Below are 22,343 nucleotides of genomic sequence, written 5' to 3' on the forward strand. Positions count from 1 at the left end.
CTAGCAGTGCGACTTGGGTGATACACAAGAGTTACTTGTGTATGACTCACTGGTGGGTTATGGTGGAGTGAGGTAGTACTGACTGTAACTGTATATAATATAGTAACGTCTGTATAGACTTAGTTTTGTAAAATAGCCTTTTATTTGCTATTCCTTATGTTTAAAGGTATAATATTTCAGCTGGTCACGTCTTCAGTGTTTTGTGAATTTGCCTGTGATGTAATCTGGCTTCAGAAGGATTTGAAAATATTTAGTTCATCTTTTCCTAGACAACTAGATAATGACCCTTAGGGGTCAGTCAACTCTTATAACATGGGAGTCTGTCAGGGAGAATTAGCTAGTGATTATAATAACTCAGTAATAAACCTGGAGTGGTCAACAGTCCTTTTTAATTAAGTCACTCCTAGTGTTCATTCTCACTGTAATGTCTAGTAGCGACTTTCGATCACAGGAGGTTATGTTAATACTTTTTTTGTGAACTGTGACAATTTCCTTTCTAGGTATAATAGTGAATATATATAAATATTTCTTTTGTCTTATAATATTATTATTATTCCTTTAAAAACTAGTATATTTTCAGTGAGTTATTTCCTATAAATAATTTCTAATATACAATATTTTTAGTTTCTAAATATTCTTTTGGTATAATAGGAATATTTATAATAAACTATTGTATATAACCTAGAGATTAATATTAAGCAGTGTTCCATAAGATTTATTGAGTAATATTTATTGAGATTTATGTTCTATGAGCATGAGTAGCGACTCGAATGCTGAGAGACCCAGGAAGGGGCATCCTGGAATGGGAACCCCTGACAAGTTTCTCTGGAAGGGATCCCCTCACATGTGCCCCTGGAAGGGACCCCCTGACAGGTGGCCCTGGAAGGGACCCATCTGACAGGTAGCTGATATTTTAGGGTTGAATTTGACTTTATTACAAAAGCAGGCAAAGATTCATACCGAAAAATATTTAGCCAGATTTAAATGTATGAAGCTGCAAGAGGTTTCATGGGAGAGGAAAGGCAACAAGAGCGAGAATTTCGTTCTCAGAATGAATTAATGGGAGTGGTAGAGCTAATTTATCCCAAAGCTTTCTTAGAGACAGATGGTTTGTCCCGCTTATTTTAAGAAGGCAGCCACGTCACAGCAATGACCCGTTGTTTAGTGGACGTCTTTAGCAACAACACAATTATTTGTTGTGTGCTACGTCTTACAGTTTTATAACTGAGAAACTGAAGGAGGTTGTTTCGCTCGTCTATCAGATGTTACTTGAGAAGTATAGATAGAAAGTTAGAGGATTGAAGTATAGGCCAGGATAATTTTTGATGTAATATTGGAAGCAGAAAATGTCGCTTCTCACCGAATGGTGGGATAAGAGAATCCGACGCGCATCCGTCACACCGTACCACATTATCATTGTTATTATTGTGATATTATTATTATTATTATTATTATTATTATTATTATTATTATTATTATATTCACAAGGATGCGCTAAACCCATAGAGGTTATCCAGGTTCTGCAAAATGGGAAACATTCAAGTTTGATCCAACGAAGGGGAGAGTAGCTTAAATTCCTTTGATCAAGAGCCCTTGACCAGCATCAACAGACATACCTCTCCCCCATACCCTTCCCTTCATGGGACGTTTTACTATTAATTCCAACAAAATAATAATAAATTCCAACAGCAGATGCATTAAAAGTTTCATTTGTCAAAATTAAATTTTTGTTATCTATTTGAAATAAATTTATACGTTGAAAAAACAAATTGAATTAGTGAGTAATCTGCATGGATGACCAACTATGTGGTGGTGGCAAGACCTTGTCTGTACCTGTCTGGCTTTAGAAGTCAAACCATACCACGGGTGGTGTAGAATTATACCTAGTTGGATGAATCTTATTGTAACCAGCTGGCCCAGTGGCTAACGTGACAGTCTGGAGTTTTATGACTCTCTGACCGCGGGTTCTACCCACCCGTGGTATGCTTTGTTTGCAATCGTGTCATTACGATTTCGTGAGTCATTTAGAAGTCACTCAGGGAACAAATACCACTTTCCACAGCTGGTAATCATATAATAAATCTGTTGAAGTCTCCATTTAGTTCTTTAACAAGCTAATCAGGTAGTTTTCTCCATTTAATATTTTAAGTGTAGAAGTTCGGAGTTGGGATCACTTGCTGAACTTACTAATACACATAACTGTAGACTTCTTACCTCAGATATGACCGTAGAGGTGAACACGGAAGTGTCATACTGCACTATGGGACATGATGGAAGGCCAGTGGTGTGCCAGATCGTTGTGAGGTTGACGGGGGTCGAGGAGGGGCCCACGGAACTCGTGTCGATAATGTCAGCAGAAGCACTGGTGGTGGTGATGATTCTGATGGTGCTAGAAGCAGCATCACTGGAGGTAAGTAGTTGGGAGGTGATGTTGGAGGTATTAGCTATGGTAAGGTTGGTGGAGGTAGATGTGGTGCTGGTGGAGGTAGATGTGGTGTTGGTGAAGGTAGATGTGGTGCTGATGGTTGGGAATGAGAGACATTCTTCGTCGAAGTCCAGCGATGACGCGTCCTCCGTCCAGCTGCTGTTGCTGCTGAGTCACCATAACGATTGAACACTATTAGTCTATATTAATACAGCATAAATAAGCATATCTACACTACTGTCTATTTCCAGAAAATTAACACAAGTCTAAATAAAAACATTTCATAGTAATTAAGTTGTTCGATAAGAAATAAAAGCTAAATGTTGCTAAATCATGAGATTATTATTAATGATATGACTGAGGATAATTAAATTTTAAAGAAAACTAGCTAGTGAAAGAAAATTAAAAGATTTCTGAGAAATTGAAAATACCATGACTCAGGATATGTAAATTAAAGGAAAACCTGAAGATAATTTAGAAATCAAAACGGTTTTTAAGAATATTGTGCCTGTGAAAAACAGTAGAATATGACAATATAGAAATTTTAAATTAATGTTTAGAGAAAAAAAGTTTGAGAACAGACAATACGTTTGAGAAATAAGAATCATGGTAGTATATACAGGAGGTATGATGACAAGCTCAGTGGGAGCAAGTCATCATACAGGAGGTATGATGACATAGTGAGAGTTATCTCTTAAAGCTATGTATTAAAGCTATGTATTAAAGCTATGTATTAAAGCTATGTATTACCCCGGATAAAGAGTTGAAGGGAAGGGTTCTGGACACACCAGATATGTTTCAGATGAGGGACTCATATTTCAGATCATTATTAAGGGGCTGTGAGAGTAACAGTAAGGAAGAATACAAGAGAACGGTGGCAGTGGGTAAAGTAGAAGCAAAGTGAACTAACTCCAGGTTAACAAGTGTGAGAGGAATGAAGAACTGCTGGGTGCGAGGTGGGGGGACGAACAGAGGGGAAAAAAACGAGTAAGTCGAGGAAAAATGGTATGAGTTTTGAAAATACTGAGGCAGTGTGTGAAGCAGAGGTTTATGGTGAGGTGAACAACACTGCTGGCAAGGGACAGGACAAGATGAAACTGGTGGTCAGTAATAATATGTTGGTGTAGGAAAGTTTTTACTGTGAAAAGAACTTCACAACCAAGGCAGAGTATATGATAGACAACAGCTGTTTAATGAGAAGTAAAACCTTGCAAAAAAAAAACGATAATTAAATGAACTGGGGACTTATTATAGGAAGATAAATTGTGAGAAGAGATGGTTAAACAACTTTAAAAAACTACAGTAAGGAGAAGAGGCATCTGATGTCAGCCTGAGTCATGACACATCACCATTACTTACCTGTTGTGAGTCTGAGTCATGGATCAATATCACTCACCTAAGGTCAGGCTGGGTTATGGAACATCATTCAGCTAAGGTCAGGCTGGGTTATGGAACATCATTCACCTAAGGTCAGGCTGAGTTATGGAACATCATTCAGCTAAGGTCAGGCTGAGTTATGGAACATCATTCACCTAAGGTCAGGCTGAGTTATGGAACATCATTCACCTAAGGTCAGGCTGGGTTATGGAACATCATTCACCTAAGGTCAGGCTGAGTTATGGAACATCATTCACCTAAGGTCAGGCTGGGTTATGGAACATCATTCAGCTAAGGTCAGGCTGAGTTATGGAACATCATTCACCTAAGCTCAGGCTGGGTTATGGAACATCATTCAGCTAAGGTCAGGCTGAGTTATGGAACATCATTCACCTAAGGTCAGGCTGGGTTATGGAACATCATTCAGCTAAGGTCAGGCTGAGTTATGGAACATCATTCACCTAAGGTCAGGCTGAGTTATGGAACATCATTCACCTAAGGTCAGGCTGAGTTATGGAACATCATTCACCTAAGGTCAGGCTGGGTTATGGAACATCATTCAGCTAAGGTCAGGCTGGGTTATGGAACATCATTCACCTAAGGTCAGGCTGAGTTATGGAACATCATTCAGCTAAGGTCAGGCTGAGTTATGGAACATCATTCAGCTAAGGTCAGGCTGGGTTATGGAACATCATTCACCTAAGGTCAGGCTGGGTTATGGAACATCATTCACCTAAGGTCAGGCTGAGTTATGGAACATCATTCAGCTAAGGTCAGGCTGAGTTATGGAACATCATTCAGCTAAGGTCAGGCTGGGTTATGGAACATCATTCACCTAAGGTCAGGCTGGGTTATGGAACATCATTCACCTAAGGTCAGGCTGAGTTATGGAACATCATTCACCTAAGGTCAGGCTGGGTTATGGAACATCACTTACCTAAGGTCAGGCTGGGTTATGGAACATCATTCACCTAAGGTCAGGCTGAGTTATGGAACATCACTTACCTAAGGTCAGGCTGGGTTATGGAACATCATTCACCTAAGGTCAGGCTGAGTTATGGAACATCATTCAGCTAAGGTCAGGCTGAGTTATGGAACATCATTCACCTAAGGTCAGGCTGGGTTATGGAACATCATTCACCTAAGGTCAGGCTGAGTTATGGAACATCATTCAGCTAAGGTCAGGCTGAGTTATGGAACATCATTCACCTAAGGTCAGGCTGGGTTATGGAACATCATTCAGCTAAGGTCAGGCTGGGTTATGGAACATCATTCACCTAAGGTCAGGCTGAGTTATGGAACATCATTCAGCTAAGGTCAGGCTGAGTTATGGAACATCATTCACCTAAGGTCAGGCTGGGTTATGGAACATCATTCAGCTAAGGTCAGGCTGGGTTATGGAACATCATTCACCTAAGGTCAGGCTGAGTTATGGAACATCATTCAGCTAAGGTCAGGCTGAGTTATGGAACATCATTCAGCTAAGGTCAGGCTGGGTTATGGAACATCATTCACCTAAGGTCAGGCTGGGTTATGGAACATCATTCACCTAAGGTCAGGCTGAGTTATGGAACATCATTCAGCTAAGGTCAGGCTGAGTTATGGAACATCATTCAGCTAAGGTCAGGCTGGGTTATGGAACATCATTCACCTTAGGTCAGGCTGGGTTATGGAACATCATTCACCTAAGGTCAGGCTGAGTTATGGAACATCATTCACCTAAGGTCAGGCTGGGTTATGGAACATCACTTACCTAAGGTCAGGCTGGGTTATGGAACATCATTCACCTAAGGTCAGGCTGAGTTATGGAACATCACTTACCTAAGGTCAGGCTGGGTTATGGAACATCATTCACCTAAGGTCAGGCTGAGTTATGGAACATCATTCAGCTAAGGTCAGGCTGAGTTATGGAACATCATTCACCTAAGGTCAGGCTGGGTTATGGAACATCATTCACCTAAGGTCAGGCTGAGTTATGGAACATCATTCAGCTAAGGTCAGGCTGAGTTATGGAACATCATTCACCTAAGGTCAGGCTGGGTTATGGAACATCATTCAGCTAAGGTCAGGCTGGGTTATGGAACATCATTCACCTAAGGTCAGGCTGAGTTATGGAACATCATTCAGCTAAGGTCAGGCTGAGTTATGGAACATCATTCACCTAAGGTCAGGCTGGGTTATGGAACATCATTCAGCTAAGGTCAGGCTGGGTTATGGAACATCATTCACCTAAGGTCAGGCTGAGTTATGGAACATCATTCAGCTAAGGTCAGGCTGAGTTATGGATCATTCAGCTAAGGTCAGGCTGAGTTATGGAACATCATTCAGCTAAGGTCAGGCTGAGTTATGGAACATCATTCACCTAAGGTCAGGCTGGGTTATGGAACATCATTCACCTAAGGTCAGGCTGGGTTATGGAACATCATTCACCTAAGGTCAGGCTGAGTTATGGAACATCATTCACCTAAGGTCAGGCTGGGTTATGGAACATCATTCACCTAAGGTCAGGCTGAGTTATGGAACATCATTCACCTAAGGTCAGGCTGGGTTATGGAACATCACTTACCTAAGGTCAGGCTGGGTTATGGAACATCATTCACCTAAGGTCAGGCTGAGTTATGGAACATCACTTACCTAAGGTCAGGCTGGGTTATGGAACATCATTCACCTAAGGTCAGGCTGAGTTATGGAACATCACTTACCTAAGGTCAGGCTGGGTTATGGAACATCATTCACCTAAGGTCAGGCTGGGTTATGGAACATCATTCACCTAAGGTCAGGCTGAGTTATGGAACATCACTTACCTAAGGTCAGGCTGTTTTATGGAACATCATTCACCTAAGGTCAGGCTGGGTTATGGAACATCATTCACCTAAGGTCAGGCTGGGTTTACCTGGAGTTTACCTGGAGAGAGTTCCGGGGGTCAACGCCCCCGCGGCCCGGTCTGTGACCAGGCCTCCTTAGGTCAGTGTCCCAGGATGCTACCCACACCAGTCGACTAACACCCAGGTACCCATTTTACTGATGGGGAACATAGACAACAGGTGGAAAGAAACACGTCCAATGTTTCTACTCTGGCTGGGAATCGAACCCAGGCCCTCACCGTGTAAAGCGAGAGCGTTAACGGTTATGGAACATCATTCACCTAAGGTCAGGCTGGGTTATAGATCAACATCATTCACCTAAGGTCAGGCTGGGTTATAGATCAACATCATTCATCTAAGGTCAGGCTGGGTTATAGATCAACATCATTCACCTAAGGTCAGGCTGGGTTATAGATCAACATCATTCACCTAAGGTCAGGCTGGGTTATGGAACATCATTCACCTAAGGTCAGGCTGGGTTATGGAACATCATTCACCTAAGGTCAGGCTGGGTTATGGATCAACATCACTCACCTAAGTGTCATGTGGGTTTTCGATACGTGGATGGGTAAAAATACTCACGTAGGCTGGTAGTACGTATAATATATAACGGGAAGTATGGAAAGCGCCAACAGCCGACCTGCCTCTCTCTGCTGCCTCTCTTCGACTGACCCATAGTGGTTACGGGTGAGGGTGTTTGAAATCCTGCTATGGTCAGCAGCAATATGAATACAGTCAATGATTCACACAGACGGTTGGTAGTGAGTCATCTACTGGTACACTGGTTACTGGTAACTGGTTACTAGGAACTGGTACTACTACTGAGAGCTCGGCAACGCTGTTCCTAGTAACCAGTTACCAGTAACCAGTGTACTACTACTGAGATATGGTCAGGCTGGGTTATGGAACATCATTCACCTAAGGTCAGGCTGAGTTATGGAACAACATCATTCACCTAAGGTCAGGCTGAGTTATGGATCATCACTCACCTAAGGTCAGGCTGAGTTATAGAACATCAATCACCTATGGTCAGGCTGGGTTATGGAACATCACTTACCTAAGGTCAGGCTGGGTTATGGAACATCACTCACCTAAGGTCAGGCTGGGTTATGGAACATCACTCACCTAAGGTCAGGCTGGGTCATGGAACAACATCACTCACCTAAGGTCAGGCTGGGTCATGAAACATCACTCATCTAAGGTCAGGCTGGGTCGTGGAATATCACTCACCTAATGTCAGGCTGGGTCATGGAAAAACATCACTCACCTAAGGTTAGGCTGGGTCATGGAACAACGGAAGGGTAGTGGAGCACTGAGCAGTGGTGATCCGATCAGGTGGACTGAGAACTGGGACAAGGCTGTCAGGGTGAAGAACAGTGTTAGTGACAGCTCTCACCCCTACAACACTCACATGAATGAAACAAATGATTGGTTTAGTAAGTTTAAAAACCTAAGTGAATGTATAGGAGCCTTTGAACCAAGTGAGAGAGTAATTGTGGTAGGGGACCTGAATGCTAAAGTAGGAGAAACATTTAGAGAGGGTGTGGTAGGTAAGTTTGAGGTGCCAGGTGTAAATGATAATGGGAGCCCTTTGATTGAACTTTGTATAGAAAGGGGTTTAGTTATAGGTAATACATATTTTAAGAAAAAGAGGATAAATAAGTATACACGATATGATGTAGGGCGAAATGACAGTAGTTTGTTGGATTATGTATTGGTAGATAAAAGACTGTTGAGTAGACTTCAGGATGTACATGTTTATAGAGGGGCCACAGATATATCAGATCACTTTCTAGTTGTAGCTACACTGAGAGTAAAAGGTAGATGGGATACAAGGAGAATAGAAGCATCAGGGAAGAGAGAGGTGAAGGTTTATAAACTAAAAGAGGAGGCAGTTAGGGTAAGATATAAACAGCTATTGGAGGATAGATGGGCTAATGAGAGCATAGGCAATGGGGTCGAAGAGGAATGGGGTAGGTTTAAAAATGTAGTGTTAGAGTGTTCAGCAGAAGTTTGTGGTTACAGGAAAGTGGGTGCAGGAGGGAAGAGGAGCGATTGGTGGAATGATGATGTAAAGAGAGTAGTAAGGGAGAAAAAGTTAGCATATGAGAAGTTTTTACAAAGTAGAAGTGATGCAAGGAGGGAAGAGTATATGGAGAAAAAGAGAGAGGTTAAGAGAGTGGTGAAGCAATGTAAAAAGAGAGCAAATGAGAGAGTGGGTGAGATGTTATCAACAAATTTTGTTGAAAATAAGAAAAAGTTTTGGAGTGAGATTAACAAGTTAAGGAAGCCTAGAGAACAAATGGATTTGTCAGTTAAAAATAGGAGAGGAGAGTTATTAAATGGAGAGTTAGAGGTATTGGGAAGATGGAGGGAATATTTTGAGGAATTGTTAAATGTTGATGAAGATAGGGAAGCTGTGATTTCGTGTATAGGGCAAGGAGGAATAACATCTTGTAGGAGTGAGGAAGAGCCAGTTGTGAGTGTGGGGGAAGTTCGTGAGGCAGTAGGTAAAATGAAAGGGGGTAAGGCAGCCGGGATTGATGGGATAAAGATAGAAATGTTAAAAGCAGGTGGGGATATAGTTTTGGAGTGGTTGGTGCAATTATTTAATAAATGTATGGAAGAGGGTAAGGTACCTAGGGATTGGCAGAGAGCATGCATAGTTCCTTTGTATAAAGGCAAAGGGGATAAAAGAGAGTGCAAAAATTATAGGGGGATAAGTCTGTTGAGTGTACCTGGTAAAGTGTATGGTAGAGTTATAATTGAAAGAATTAAGAGTAAGACGGAGAATAGGATAGCAGATGAACAAGGAGGCTTTAGGAAAGGTAGGGGGTGTGTGGACCAGGTGTTTACAGTGAAACATATAAGTGAACAGTATTTAGATAAGGCTAAAGAGGTCTTTGTGGCATTTATGGATTTGGAAAAGGCGTATGACAGGGTGGATAGGGGGGCAATGTGGCAGATGTTGCAAGTATATGGTGTAGGAGGTAGGTTACTGAAAGCAGTGAAGAGTTTTTACGAGGATAGTGAGACTCAAGTTAGAGTATGTAGGAAAGAGGGAAATTTTTTCCCAGTAAAAGTAGGCCTTAGACAAGGATGTGTGATGTCACCTTGGTTGTTTAATATATTTATAGATGGGGTTGTAAGAGAAGTAAATGCGAGGGTCTTGGCAAGAGGCGTGGAGTTAAAAGATAAAGAATCACACACAAAGTGGGAGTTGTCACAGCTGCTCTTTGCTGATGACACTGTGCTCTTGGGAGATTCTGAAGAGAAGCTGCAGAGATTGGTGGATGAATTTGGTAGGGTGTGCAAAAGAAGAAAATTAAAGGTGAATACAGGAAAGAGTAAGGTTATGAGGATAACAAAAAGATTAGGTGATGAAAGATTGAATATCAGATTGGAGGGAGAGAGTATGGAGGAGGTGAACGTATTCAGATATTTGGGAGTGGACGTGTCAGCGGATGGGTCTATGAAAGATGAGGTGAATCATAGAATTGATGAGGGAAAAAGAGTGAGTGGTGCACTTAGGAGTCTGTGGAGACAAAGAACTTTGTCCTTGGAGGCAAAGAGGGGAATGTATGAGAGTATAGTTTTACCAACGCTCTTATATGGGTGTGAAGCATGGTTGATGAATGTTGCAGCGAGGAGAAGGCTGGAGGCAGTGGAGATGTCATGTCTGAGGGCAATGTGTGGTGTGAATATAATGCAGAGAATTCGTAGTTTGGAAGTTAGGAGGAGGTGCGGGATTACCAAAACTGTTGTCCAGAGGGCTGAGGAAGGGTTGTTGAGGTGGTTCGGACATGTAGAGAGAATGGAGCGAAACAGAATGACTTCAAGAGTGTATCAGTCTGTAGTGGAAGGAAGGCGGGGTAGGGGTCGGCCTAGGAAGGGTTGGAGGGAGGGGGTAAAGGAGGTTTTGTGTACGAGGGGCTTGGACTTCCAGCAGGCATGCGTGAGCGTGTTTGATAGGAGTGAATGGAGACAAATGGTTTTTAATACTTGACGTGCTGTTGGAGTGTGAGCAAAGTAACATTTATGAAGGGATTCAGGGAAACCGGCAGGCCGGACTTGAGTCCTGGAGATGGGAAGTACAGTGCCTGCACTCTGAAGGAGGGGTGTTAATGTTGCAGTTTAAAAACTGTAGTGTAAAGCACCCTTCTGGCAAGACAGTGATGGAGTGAATGATGGTGAAAGTTTTTCTTTTTCGGGCCACCCTGCCTTGGTGGGAATCGGCCAGTGTGATAATAAAAAAAAATATATATATATATATATATTTCTTTCTTTCAACACACCGGCCGTATCCCACCGAGGCAGGGTGGCCCAAAAGGAAAAACGAAAATTTCTCCTTTTACATTTAGTAATATATACAGGAGAAGAGGTTACTAGCCCCTTGCTCCCGGCATTTTAGTCGCCTCTTACAACACGCATGGCTTACGGAGGAAGAATTCTGTTCCACTTCCCCATGGAGATAAGAGGAAATAAACAAGAATAAGAACTAGAAAGAAAATAGAAGAAAACCCAGAGGGGTGTGTATATATGTGCTTGTACATGTATGTGTAGTGTGACCTAAGTGTCCTAAGTGTAAGTAGAAGTAGCAAGACGTACCTGAAATCTTGCATGTTCATGGGACAGAAAAAAGGACACCAGCAATCCTACCATCATGTAAAACAATTACAGGCTTTCGTTTTACACTCACTTGGCAGGACGGTAGTACCTCCCTGGGCGGTTGCTGTCTACCAACCTACTACCTAGAATATATATATATATATGTATATATATATATATATATATATATATATATATATATATATATATATATATATATATATATATATATATCACATCCATTGTTGCCTGGAGAAAGGCTATATTTACCTTCAACACGCTATGATCTTTATTGACATTTGGAGCTTAATACAAATTTGTGGAGTCCTTGGTTGTTCCAGATCAATACACCGGAATATTCTGTTGTATTGATCATACTGGGGTGGAGGTGTTGTTGGTGAGGGGGGGTGGAGGTGTTGTTGGTGAGGGGGGGTGGAGGTGGTGGTGGCGAGCAGGTGGTGGTTGTTGACGGGGTGGTGGTGGTTGAGGGGGTGGTGGTGGAGGTGGTTGAGGGGGATGGTGGTGGAGGTGGTGGTTGTTGAGGGGGTGGTTGTTGAGGGGCTGGTGGTGGAGGTGGTGGTTGTTGAGGGGGTAGTTGTGGTGGTGGTGGTTGTTGAGGAGGTGGTTGTTGAGGGGCTGGTGGTTGAGGTGGTGGTTGTTGAGGGGCTGGTGGTTGAGGTGGTGGTTGTTGAGGGGCTGGTGGTGGAGGTGGTGGTTGTTGAGGGGGTGGTTGTGGTGGTGGTTGTTGTTGAGGGGTGGTGGGGTGTGGTGATGGTTGTTGAGGGGTGGTGGGGTGTGGTGGTAGTTGTTGAGGGAGGGAAGTGGTGGTTGTTGAGGGGTGGTGGGGTGTGGTGGTGGTTGTTGAGGGGGTGGTTGTGGTGGTGGTGGTTGTTGAGGGGTGGTGGGGTGTGGTGGTAGTTGTTGAGGGAGGGAAGTGGTGGTTGTTGAAGGGGTGGTGGTGGTAGTGGTTGGTGAAGGTTGTGGTAGTGGTTGTTGAGGGGGTTGTGGTGGTTGTGAAGGTTGTGGTAGTGGTTGTTGAGGGGGTGGTGGTGGTTGTGAAGGTTGTAGTGGTGGTTGTTGAGGGGGTGGTGGTGGTGGTGGTTGTTGAGGGGGTGATAGTGGTGGTTGTTGAGGGGGTGGTGGTGTCGGTGGTTGTAGTGAAGGTTGTGATAGTGGTTGTTGAGGAGGTGGTGGTGGTGGTTGTTGAGGGGGTGGTGGTGGTGGTTGTTAGAACATAAGAACATAAGAATGAAGGAACACTACAGCAGGCCTACTGACCCATGCGAAGCAGGTCCATGTCCCCCCCCCCCCGGATTAGCCCATTGACCCACCTAGTCAGGTCACTTCCACTTAAGGAAGGAGCAAGGCATCAGACCTAGTAGCATAAGCTATTCAGATCCAACTCACACCCACCCACACCCACTCACGTATTTATCTAACCTATTTTTAAAACTACACAAGGTCTTAGCGTCTATGACGGTACCCGGGAGTTTGTTCCACTCATTCACAGCTCTATTACCAAACCAGTGCTTTCCTATATCCTTCCTGAATCTGATCTTTTCCAACTTGAAACCATTGGAAATATAAACACAATGGAAATATAAACCATTGATGATTGAAATATAAACCATTGCTGCGAGTCCTGTCTTGGCTGGAAATTTACAGCACGCTATTTAAATCCCCTTTATTTATTCCTGTTTTCCATTTATACACCTCGATCATATCTTCCCTAATTCTACGCCTTTCTAGAGAGTGCAGATTCAGGGCCCTCAGTCAATCCTCATAGGGAAGATTTCTGATACATGGGATCAACTTTGTCATCCTCCTCTGTACGTTTTCCAGTGCATTTATATCCATTTAGTAATACGGTGACCAGAACTGTGCAGCATAATCTAAATGAGGCCTAACCAAGGATATATAGAGTTGAATAATAACCTGAGGACTTCTATTATTTATACTTCTAAATATGAAGCCAAGGATTCTGTTAGCTGTATTGCGAACACTTACGCACTGTTGTCTTGGTTTTAGATGATTGCTAACCAGAACTCCTAAATCCTTTTTGCAATCAGTAGTATTAAGATCTACATTATTTAGTTTATATGTGGCATGGTTATTTTCCTGTCCAACATTTAGAACTTTGCATTTGTCTATATTAAACTGCATCTGCCACTTCTCCGACCATTGCATCAATCTGTTCAAATCATCCTGGAGTGCTCTAGTGTCCTCATTAGAATGAATTGGCTGGCCTATTTTTGTGTCATCAGCAAATTTGCTTATGTCACTATTTATTCCCTCATCAATGTCGTTTATGTAGATTGTGAACAACAACGGGCCCAACACTGACCCCTGCGGAACACCGCTGGTGACGTGCCCCATTCTGATTTCTTCCCATTTATGCAAACTCTCTGCTGCCTATTTGTCATCCATGCCTCTACCCAGGAAAAAATTCTCCTCCTATTCCGTGTGCCTTAAGTTTCCTCAATAGCCTCTGATGTAGAACTCTATCGAAAGCCTTACTGAAGTCCATATACACAATATCATATTCATTACCATGATCTACCTCCTCAAACACCTTATGAAAAAAGTTAGTAAATTCGTAAGACAGGAACGCCCCTTTGTAAAGCCGCGTTGAGATTCATTAATCAATTTATGCCTATCAAGATGGCTACGAATTGCTTCGGCAATTATTGATTCTACAAATTTTCCAACTATGGAGGTAAGGCTTATTGGTCTATAGTTCGAAGCTAAGAACCTGTCACCTGCCTTGTAAATAGGTATTACATTTGCCATTTTCCACTTATCAGGCACTATGCCAGTTTGTAGTGATATGTTAAAAAGATTAGCCAAAGCAAACCATACCCCCGGCCGGGATTGAACCCGCGGTCATAGAGTCTCAAAACTCCAGCCCGTTGCGTTAGCCACTAGACCAGCTAGCCACAATAAGATTCATCCAACTAGGTATATTTCTACACCATAGGAAGGTTAGCACAGGCACCTCTGTGACCACAAATGCAAGTTTTTACAGACGAATCTCCAGCTAGCGTGGCCTTGACGAACTCGAGCTCAAGTCCCTTCACTGCCGTCAACATGACATAAGAAATCGTAATGACACGATTGCAAACAAACCATACCCCCGGCCGGGATTGAACCAGTTTTGAGACTCTATGACCGCGGGTTCAATCCCGGCCGGGGGTATGGTTTGTTTGCAATCGTGTCATTACGATTTCTTAAGTCATTAGCCAAAGGTATGCTAAGTTCCTCTTTGCATTCCTTTAACACCCTTGCAAACAGTTCATCAGGGCCTGGGGATTTGTTAGGTTTTAATTTCTCTATTTGTCTGAGGACCATGTCACTTGTTACCACAATCGTGCATAGTTTATTATCGTCCTGTTCTACATAATCTATTATTTCAGGAATTTTGCTAGTATTTTCCTGGGTAAAAACTGAGAGGAAGTAAGTACTGAAAATTTCACATATGCTTATCGCTGTCAGTGATCTGACCTGAGTTACTCTTAAGTGGGCCTATCTTGTCCCTAACCCTTTTGGGTTAGTCTTTGAATCCCTTGTGACCTTAGCCTCATAATACCTTTTTGCTTTTCTTATTCCTTTTTTTATTTCTCTCTTTAATTGAATATATTGATTTCTTAACTGTCCATCCCCTCTTTTGATACGCCGATATATACCTCTCTTTTGACCGATGAGATATTTTAATCTATTGTTCATCCATTTGGGATCATTTTTGTTAGATCTAATTTCCATACTCGGAATGAAAGTTGTCTGGGCAGCTAGAACTATGCTCTGAAAAACGTCATATTGTAGACAGCCTGTACTGTCTGCACAGACAGCCTATGCTGTCTGCCAGCTTAGTTCATATTTTGCGGCACTCAGGTGCTGCCCTCTAGGCCTGCCCAGGTCAGTGGGACACTGGTCCCACTTGCATTCACTTACTCAGCAGCCTAGAAGCAGTCAACAAGTCTACTCACCCTTTCTCTCGTGGGCATGGCCCTCCTGGGCCATGGGCACAACACACAAGCCTGTGTACCCACCACAACTTTGCAAATAAAGAAGCCTCCAAAGATGTATCATTCAATCACCCGCTACCAGAATCACCAAATAATCTGTTTCACATTGGTGGGAAGCGGTGGTCGCAGCAGTTGTGTTTGCCCGGAGAGAGGAAGGAAATGGAATGAAGTTGTGTTCACTTCATCCCCCTACACTAGTACATCCGTCTCTCAACGAGTTATCCTGATGTTGTGTCTGCACCTTTCAGCATCCAGACACAGGTACAAGCAGGATCTAGCCGAAATTTGCTGAATTTCTTCGAGAACTGTAAGTGGCATCCCAGTGACCCCATTCTACAGCGTCCCACTCTTTTTCTTAAGTCATGTGTTCAGCGTCACTTGTATGTCCTGCTGTTGTTCAGCTCAGCACAGCTATTTTAGCAAGCCAGAGGTGAGTTTTGTGGTGATTTCTGCGTCCAGTGTGCGTGTCTCCATGTATGTGGGAGAGGAAGCAGCCAGGTTCCTCACCTCACCCACGCTCACCCTACTGTATACCACCACATTCCACCACAATGTGCTCACTCCCTCTGCTGTGTTTTCTGCTGTTTTTTGTGTGAATTCATTGCCAGAGCTGTGTATCTGAGTGCCCGAGGTCACTCGAAGCTATGTGGATCAGCATGCCACATAGATCCTGATGCCACGTGGGTCCCGACGCCATGTGGGGGTGGACGATGTCACGTGGATCTACAAGCCACATGGGTTACCAAACCAGATGTCCCAGGCCATACCTGGAGTTTACCTGGAGAGAGTTCCGGGGGTCAACGCCCCCGCGGCCCGGTCTGTGACCAGGCCTCCTGGTGGATCAGAGCCTGATCAACCAGGCTGTTACTGCTGGCTGCACGCAAACCAACGTACGAGCCACAGCCCGGCTGATCAGGAACCGACTTTAGGTGCTTGTCCAGTGCCAGCTTGAAGACTGCCAGGGGTCTGTTGGTAATCCCCCTTATGTATGCTGGGAGGCAGTTGAACAGTCTCGGGCCCCTGACACTTATTGTATGGTCTCTTAACGTGCTAGTGACACCCCTGCTTTTCATTGGGGGGATGTTGCATCGTCTGCCAAGTCTTTTGCTTTCGTAGTGAGTGATTTTCGTGTGCAAGTTCGGTACTAGTCCCTCTAGGATTTTCCAGGTGTATATAATCATGTATCTCTCCCGCCTGTGTTCCAGGGAATACAGGTTCAGGAACCTCAAGCGCTCCCGGTAAATCATATGCTGACTATGCTGCCCGACTTTACGACGTCACCCACTATGCTGCCGACTTCATGATGTCACGATGTCTGCTGACATCACCTTTAAATGTCTACTGATGTCACAGTGCTGCTGATATCACCTCATGACATCACGCCTGACATCACATGATGTCACATCGAGTGTTTCAGTAATTATGTCAGTATTGTCGAGAAGATTGAGAGAAGATATGTCGTGTGTTAATTCCTCTCAGTCAGTGTTCTCACATGTTAGTGTATGGCTTAGTGTCAATTTTGTGCACAGAAAAGCTTCAATTGCTAGTTAAGCCATGTTGTACCACATGTACCGTGGGTGTGTGTAAAGTTTTCCGTGTGTCCAGTGTGGTCTTGAGCCCAGCTGTGTGTCGACCACAGGTCTGCGACCAGACCCCTGTGTAGCTCTTTGTTGCCTGTCACCCGGTGTGACCAGCACATTTGACAGCTGATATTAGTCAGCCCTGAGTGTATGAGCCCCTTGTACAGAAACCTCTTATGCTCATCGCTCATGAATGTTCTGCAGAATCGTACCTGCTATGATTCCCATCGAGATTTGTTTCACTTCACCTCCAGACCTTCAGAGTGCAGTTATATGTAGAGAAACAAGTCTGGGGACGCTTAGACTAACCTCTGCTATAACTCCAACTGTCGAGAGAAAGACACTCGTCAAGCCGCAGTTTAAGCCTTGTCGGCAGGTGCTGTGTCAGCTTTGTGTCACAAGCTTCAGTGAGCAGCCTGCACAAGGAAGATGTCACTTTGACTGCTAGCTCGCTCACTGCAGTCTGGTGTATGATGTTGCGACTCCCTGATGTTTCACCCAGCCGTCTCTGCCATGACTCGCTCCACGACTCACTCCACGCTCGCCGGCAGTGACAGCCCAGCGACAGTACCAGTCGAGAAGTGTCCTCCTGAGTCACTTGCCAGAAGTCCTGCCCAATTGCCGAGTTTTGACGACGCCTCACTCGAGGGCACCAGCATGTGGTGCCCAAGGTTGAGTGAAACCTGCAGTGACTCCTACGATGACTGCTTCACCGTTCTAGAGGAGACTATACCCCGTTACGTCACGTCACAGCTCAGCCACAGCGATGTCTCCTGTGTTGCAGTATCTGTCCAGATGCAGGAAGCCGTGCAGTGATGCCCCTCGACGCTCACTGCCTTTGACCACGATGTTTAGCACACCCCACATGTTTTTTTCTTCCCTCCCTGTAGGAAGTTTTTTTTCCCATGTCTATATGTATATACATGTTTTTTATTTTGTGTTCTCTGCCCTGTTCCTACGAGAGACCGAGTTTTTTTACCACCAGACATGGTCGGGACAACCATGTGGTAGGTGGCCGAGCATATTTAGAGAGCCTGTACTGTCTGCACAGACAGCCTATGCTGTCTGCCAGCTTAGTTCATATTTTGCAGCACTCAGGTGCTGCCCTCTAGGCCTGCCCAGGTCAGTGGGACGCTGGTCCCACTCGCACTCACTTACTCAGTGGCCTAGAAGCAGTCAACAAGTCTACTCGCTCTCTCCCTCATGGGCATGGCCCTCCTGGGCCATGGGCATAACACACAAGCCTGTGTACCCACCATGACTTTGCAAATAAAGAAGCCTCCGAAGACGTATCATTCACTCACCCGCTACCAGAATCACCAAATAATCTCGTTCACAATATTGGCAACCAGGATCACCTCCCTGACCCATAGTCAGGTCATCCCAATTTAGCCCACCCAGGTAATTTCTCAGTCCCATGAAATCGGCCAAGCGAAAGTCAGGGACAGAGATTGCAGTTATCTGGGAAAATCCATGATATATTGAAACAAAGTGATTTGTAATCACTTTCCCCAAGCTCATCATTAACCTCAGGATTATGATTCTTTGTTGGCAAGAACCCAGTCAAGCAGATTGTTCCCTCTAGTTGGTTCTGTCACAAACTGTTCTAAAAAGCAATCCTGAACCCTATCATGAAAGTCACTAGACTCAAGATTTCCTGTCTTATTGTTCCAATCAATTTGTCTAAAGTTAAAATCTCCCATTAACACAACATTTTCATATCTAGATGCCTTATGAATTTCATCCCATAACAGCAGTAAGCATTCCCTATCAAGGTTTTAACCAGGTCTCTGTTATACCAATAATATCTATATTGCCTGCATTGCAAGTAATCTTAGCTCATCTATCTTATTTCTTAGACTTCTACAATTTGTATAGTAAACCCTAAGGGAGCTAGTCACTCGTTGCCCTCTACTATCTCTCTTTGTTTGTTGATCAGTTGATTTGCCTTTACTAGCAACTTATTTTGAATATTGTCTTTTCAACATATCTCTGAGGTATCCCGGTAATAACTGCTGTTTTAACCCTAATACTGCAGCCTGATTGTTTCCCACAAACACCCATACCTCTATAATCTGTCAGTTTAAATTCCTAGACAAGTCATCAGTTACCCCCTCAAACAAATTGGCTAATGCAACCACTCCAGCCCAAGAGAGATGAACCCCATCCCTTGCAGACATATTGCATTTGCCATAGAATTTGTCCCAGTTATCAATTAATGGAATTGCAATATCCTTGCAGTACCTGTCTAGCCAGCAATTTATACCAATTGCCCTAGACATCCATTCATTGCCCACTCCCTTTCTAGGCAGGATGCTACATATGACTGGGATCCCTCCCTTAGACCTGAATACTTCTATGGCTGACCTATACTTATCCAGCAGCTCCCATCTCCTGCCCTTCCCAATGTCATTACCCCAGCATTAAGACAGATAATGGGCTTGTTCCCATTACCTGACATAATATCCAACCTGCTGACTATGTCACCAACATCAGCTCCTGGGAGGCACAGCCTCTGCCTGACCTTTCTATCTCTCTTACAAAAAGCATGGTCCATATATCTTACCTGAGAATCTCCTACAATTAGAATATTCTTACCTTGATTAGCAGGGGAATCAGTGGTACCTTCAACCTCACTAACCACTGAAGTACACTCGTCCTGGAGAGCAGAGAATCGATTTCCTACCTTCACATCTTCTCTATTAACCCTCCCTATCTTCCTTCTTCCTGAACTGTGAACCACTTGCCACTTAAAGCAGCTGCCACCCTCACTGCTGTTGACCATTTCCTCCTTACCAGTTACTCCATCTCACTCGTTCCCAGACCCATCAATGCGAAGCTTCAGCCTCCTATTTTCCTCCTGAAGAAGTAGAACCTCCTTCTTCAACACTTGAACCTGAGATTCTAAAACACTACAACAAGCCATGGTGCTTGGTAACAGCCCACGCTAACTCCCGAGAGCTTAGGCAGGTATGACCACACGTGACCACTGACCTTAACGTACTGACCACTGACTTCAGCATTGTTGCGAAGGTCGTAGTAGTGGTTGTTGAGGGGGTGGGGGTGGTTGTTGAGGGGGTGGGGGTGGTTGTTGAGGGGGTGATGGTGCTGCTGATTGTTGTGAAGGTTGTAGTAGTGGTTGTTGAGGGGGTGGGGGTGGTTGTTGAGGGGTGGTGGTGGTTGTTGTGGGGGTGGTGGTGGTTGTTGATGGGGTGGTGGTGGTGGTTGAGGGGGTGGTGGTGGTTGTTGAGGGGGTGATGGTGCTGCTGATTGTTGTGAAGGTTGTAGTAGTGGTTGTTGAGGGCGTGGGAGTGGTGGTGGTTGTTGAGGGGGTGATGGTGCTGATGATTGTTGTGAAGGTTGTGGTAGTGGTGGCTGAGGGGACGGTGGTGGTGGTTGTTGAGGAGGTGGTGGTGGTTGTTGAGGAGGTGGTGGTGGTTGTTGAGGGGGTGGTGGTGGTTGTTGAGGGGGTGGTGGTGGTTGTTCAGGGGGTGGTGGTGGTTGTTGATGGGGTGGTGGTGGTTGTTGAGGGGGTGGAGGTGGTGATGGTTGAGGGCGTGGTGGTGGTTGTTGAGGGGTGGTGGCTGTTGAGGGGGTGGTGGTGGTTGTTGAAGGGGTGATTGTGCTGATAGGTGTTGTGAAAGTTGTGGTAGTGGTTGTTGAGGGGGATGATAGTGGTGGTTGTCGAGGGGTGGTAGTGGTGGTGGTGGTTGTAGTGAAGGTTGCGGTGGTGGTTGTTGAGGGGGTGATGGTGGTGGTTGTTGTGAAGGTTGTAGTGGCGGGTGTTGAGGGGGTGGTGGTGGGGGTTGTTGTGAAGGTTGTAGTGGCGGGTGTTGAGGGGGTGGTGGTGGTTGAGGGGGTGGTGGTGGTTGTTGAGGGGGTGGTGGTTGAGGGGGTGGTGGTGGTTGTTGAGGGGGTGGTGGTGGTTGTTGAGGGGGTGGTGGTGGTTGTTGAGGGGGTGGTGGTGGTTGAGAGGGTGGTGGTAGTTGTTGAGGGGGTGGTGGTGGTTGTTGAGGGGGTGGTGGTGGTTGTTGAAGGGTGGTGGTGGTTGTTGAGGGGGTGGTGGTTGTTGTTGCGGGGGGGGTGGTGGTTGTGGCGGGGGTGGTGGTGGTTGTTGAAGGGTGGTGGTTGTTGAGGGGGTGGTGGTGGTTGTTGAGGGGGTGGTGGTGGTTGTTGAGGGGAAGGTGGTGGTTGTTGAGGAGGTGGTGGTGGTTGTTGAGGGGGTGGTGGTGGTTGTTGAGGGGGTGGTGGTGGTTGTTGTGGTGATGGTGGTGGTGGTTGGGGGGGTGGTGGTGGTTGAGGGGGTGGTGGTGATTGTTGAGGGGGTGGTGGTGGTTGTTGAGGGGTGGTGGTGGTTGTTGAGGGGGTGGTGGTGGTTGTTGATGGGGTGGTGGTGGTGGTTGAGGGGGTGGTGGTGGTTGTAGAGGGGGTGGTGGTGGTTGTTGAAGGGTGGTGGTTGTTGCGGGAGTGGTGGTGGTTGTTGAGGGGGTGGTGGTGGCTGTTGAGGGGATGGTGGTGGTTGTTGAGGAGGTGGTGGTGGTTGTTGAGGGGGTGGTGGTGGTTGTTCAGGGGGTGGTGGTGGTTGTTCAGGGGGTGGTGGTGGTTGTTGAGGGGGAGGTGGTGATGGTTGAGGGCGTGGTGGTGGTTGTTGAGGGGGTGGTGGTGGTGGTTGTTGAAGGGTGGTGGTTGTTGAGGGGGTGGTGGTGGTTGTTGAGGGGGTGGTGGTGGTTGTTGAGGGGGTGGTGGTGGTTGTTGAGGAGGTGGTGGTGGTTGTTGAGGAGGTGGTGGTGGTTGTTGAGGGGGTGGTGGTGGTTGTTGAGGGGGTGGTGGTGGTTGTTCTGGGGGTGGTGGTGGTTGTTGAGGGGTGGTGGCTGTTGAGGGGGTGGTGGTGGTTGTTGAAGGGGTGATTGTGCTGATGGGTGTTGTGAAAGTTGTGGTAGTGGTTGTTGAGGGGGTGATAGTGGTGGTTGTTGAGGGGTGGTAGTGGTGGTGGTGGTTGTAGTGAAGGTTGCGGTGGTGGTTGTTGAGGGGGTGATGGTGGTGGTTGTTGTGAAGGTTGTAGTGGCGGGTGTTGAGGGGGTGGTGGTGGGGGTTGTTGTGAAGGTTGTAGTGGCGGGTGTTGAGGGGGTGGTGGTGGTTGAGGGGGTGGTGGTGGTTGTTGAGGGGGTGGTGGTTGTTGAGGGGGTGGTGGTGGTTGAGGGGGTGGTGGTGGTTGTTGAGGGGGTGGTGGTTGTTGAGGGGGTGGTGGTGGTTGTTGAGGGGGTGGTGGTAGTTGTTGAGGGGGTGGTGGTGGTTGTTGAGGGGGTGGTGGTGGTTGAGGGGGTGGTGGTGGTGGTTGTTGAGGGGGTGGTGGTGGTTGTTGAGGGGGTGGTGGTGGTTGTTGAGGGGGTGGTGGTTGTTGAGGGGGTGGTGGTGGTTGTTGAGGGGGTGGTTGTGGTTGTTGAGGGGGTGGTGGTGGTTGTTGAGG

At 45.6% G+C, this 22,343-nt stretch overlaps 1 protein-coding gene across 1 annotated transcript in view; it reads right to left on the reverse strand.

Annotated features, from left to right (window-relative positions):
* LOC128692366 (solute carrier family 22 member 20) overlaps positions 1–22,343 on the reverse strand; it is a 163,210-nt gene that overhangs the window by 90,389 nt on the left and 50,478 nt on the right. The window contains exons 2-3 of the mRNA XM_070080630.1: positions 7,934–8,024; positions 2,215–2,590 (exon numbers count right to left, since the gene is read on the reverse strand). Coding sequence (XP_069936731.1) covers positions 2,215–2,590; positions 7,934–8,024 — 467 coding nt within the window. The remainder of the gene's footprint in view (positions 1–2,214; positions 2,591–7,933; positions 8,025–22,343) is intronic.

This window comes from Cherax quadricarinatus, chromosome 6, assembly GCF_038502225.1.
Source record: "Cherax quadricarinatus isolate ZL_2023a chromosome 6, ASM3850222v1, whole genome shotgun sequence".
NCBI lineage: Eukaryota > Metazoa > Arthropoda > Malacostraca > Decapoda > Parastacidae > Cherax > Cherax quadricarinatus.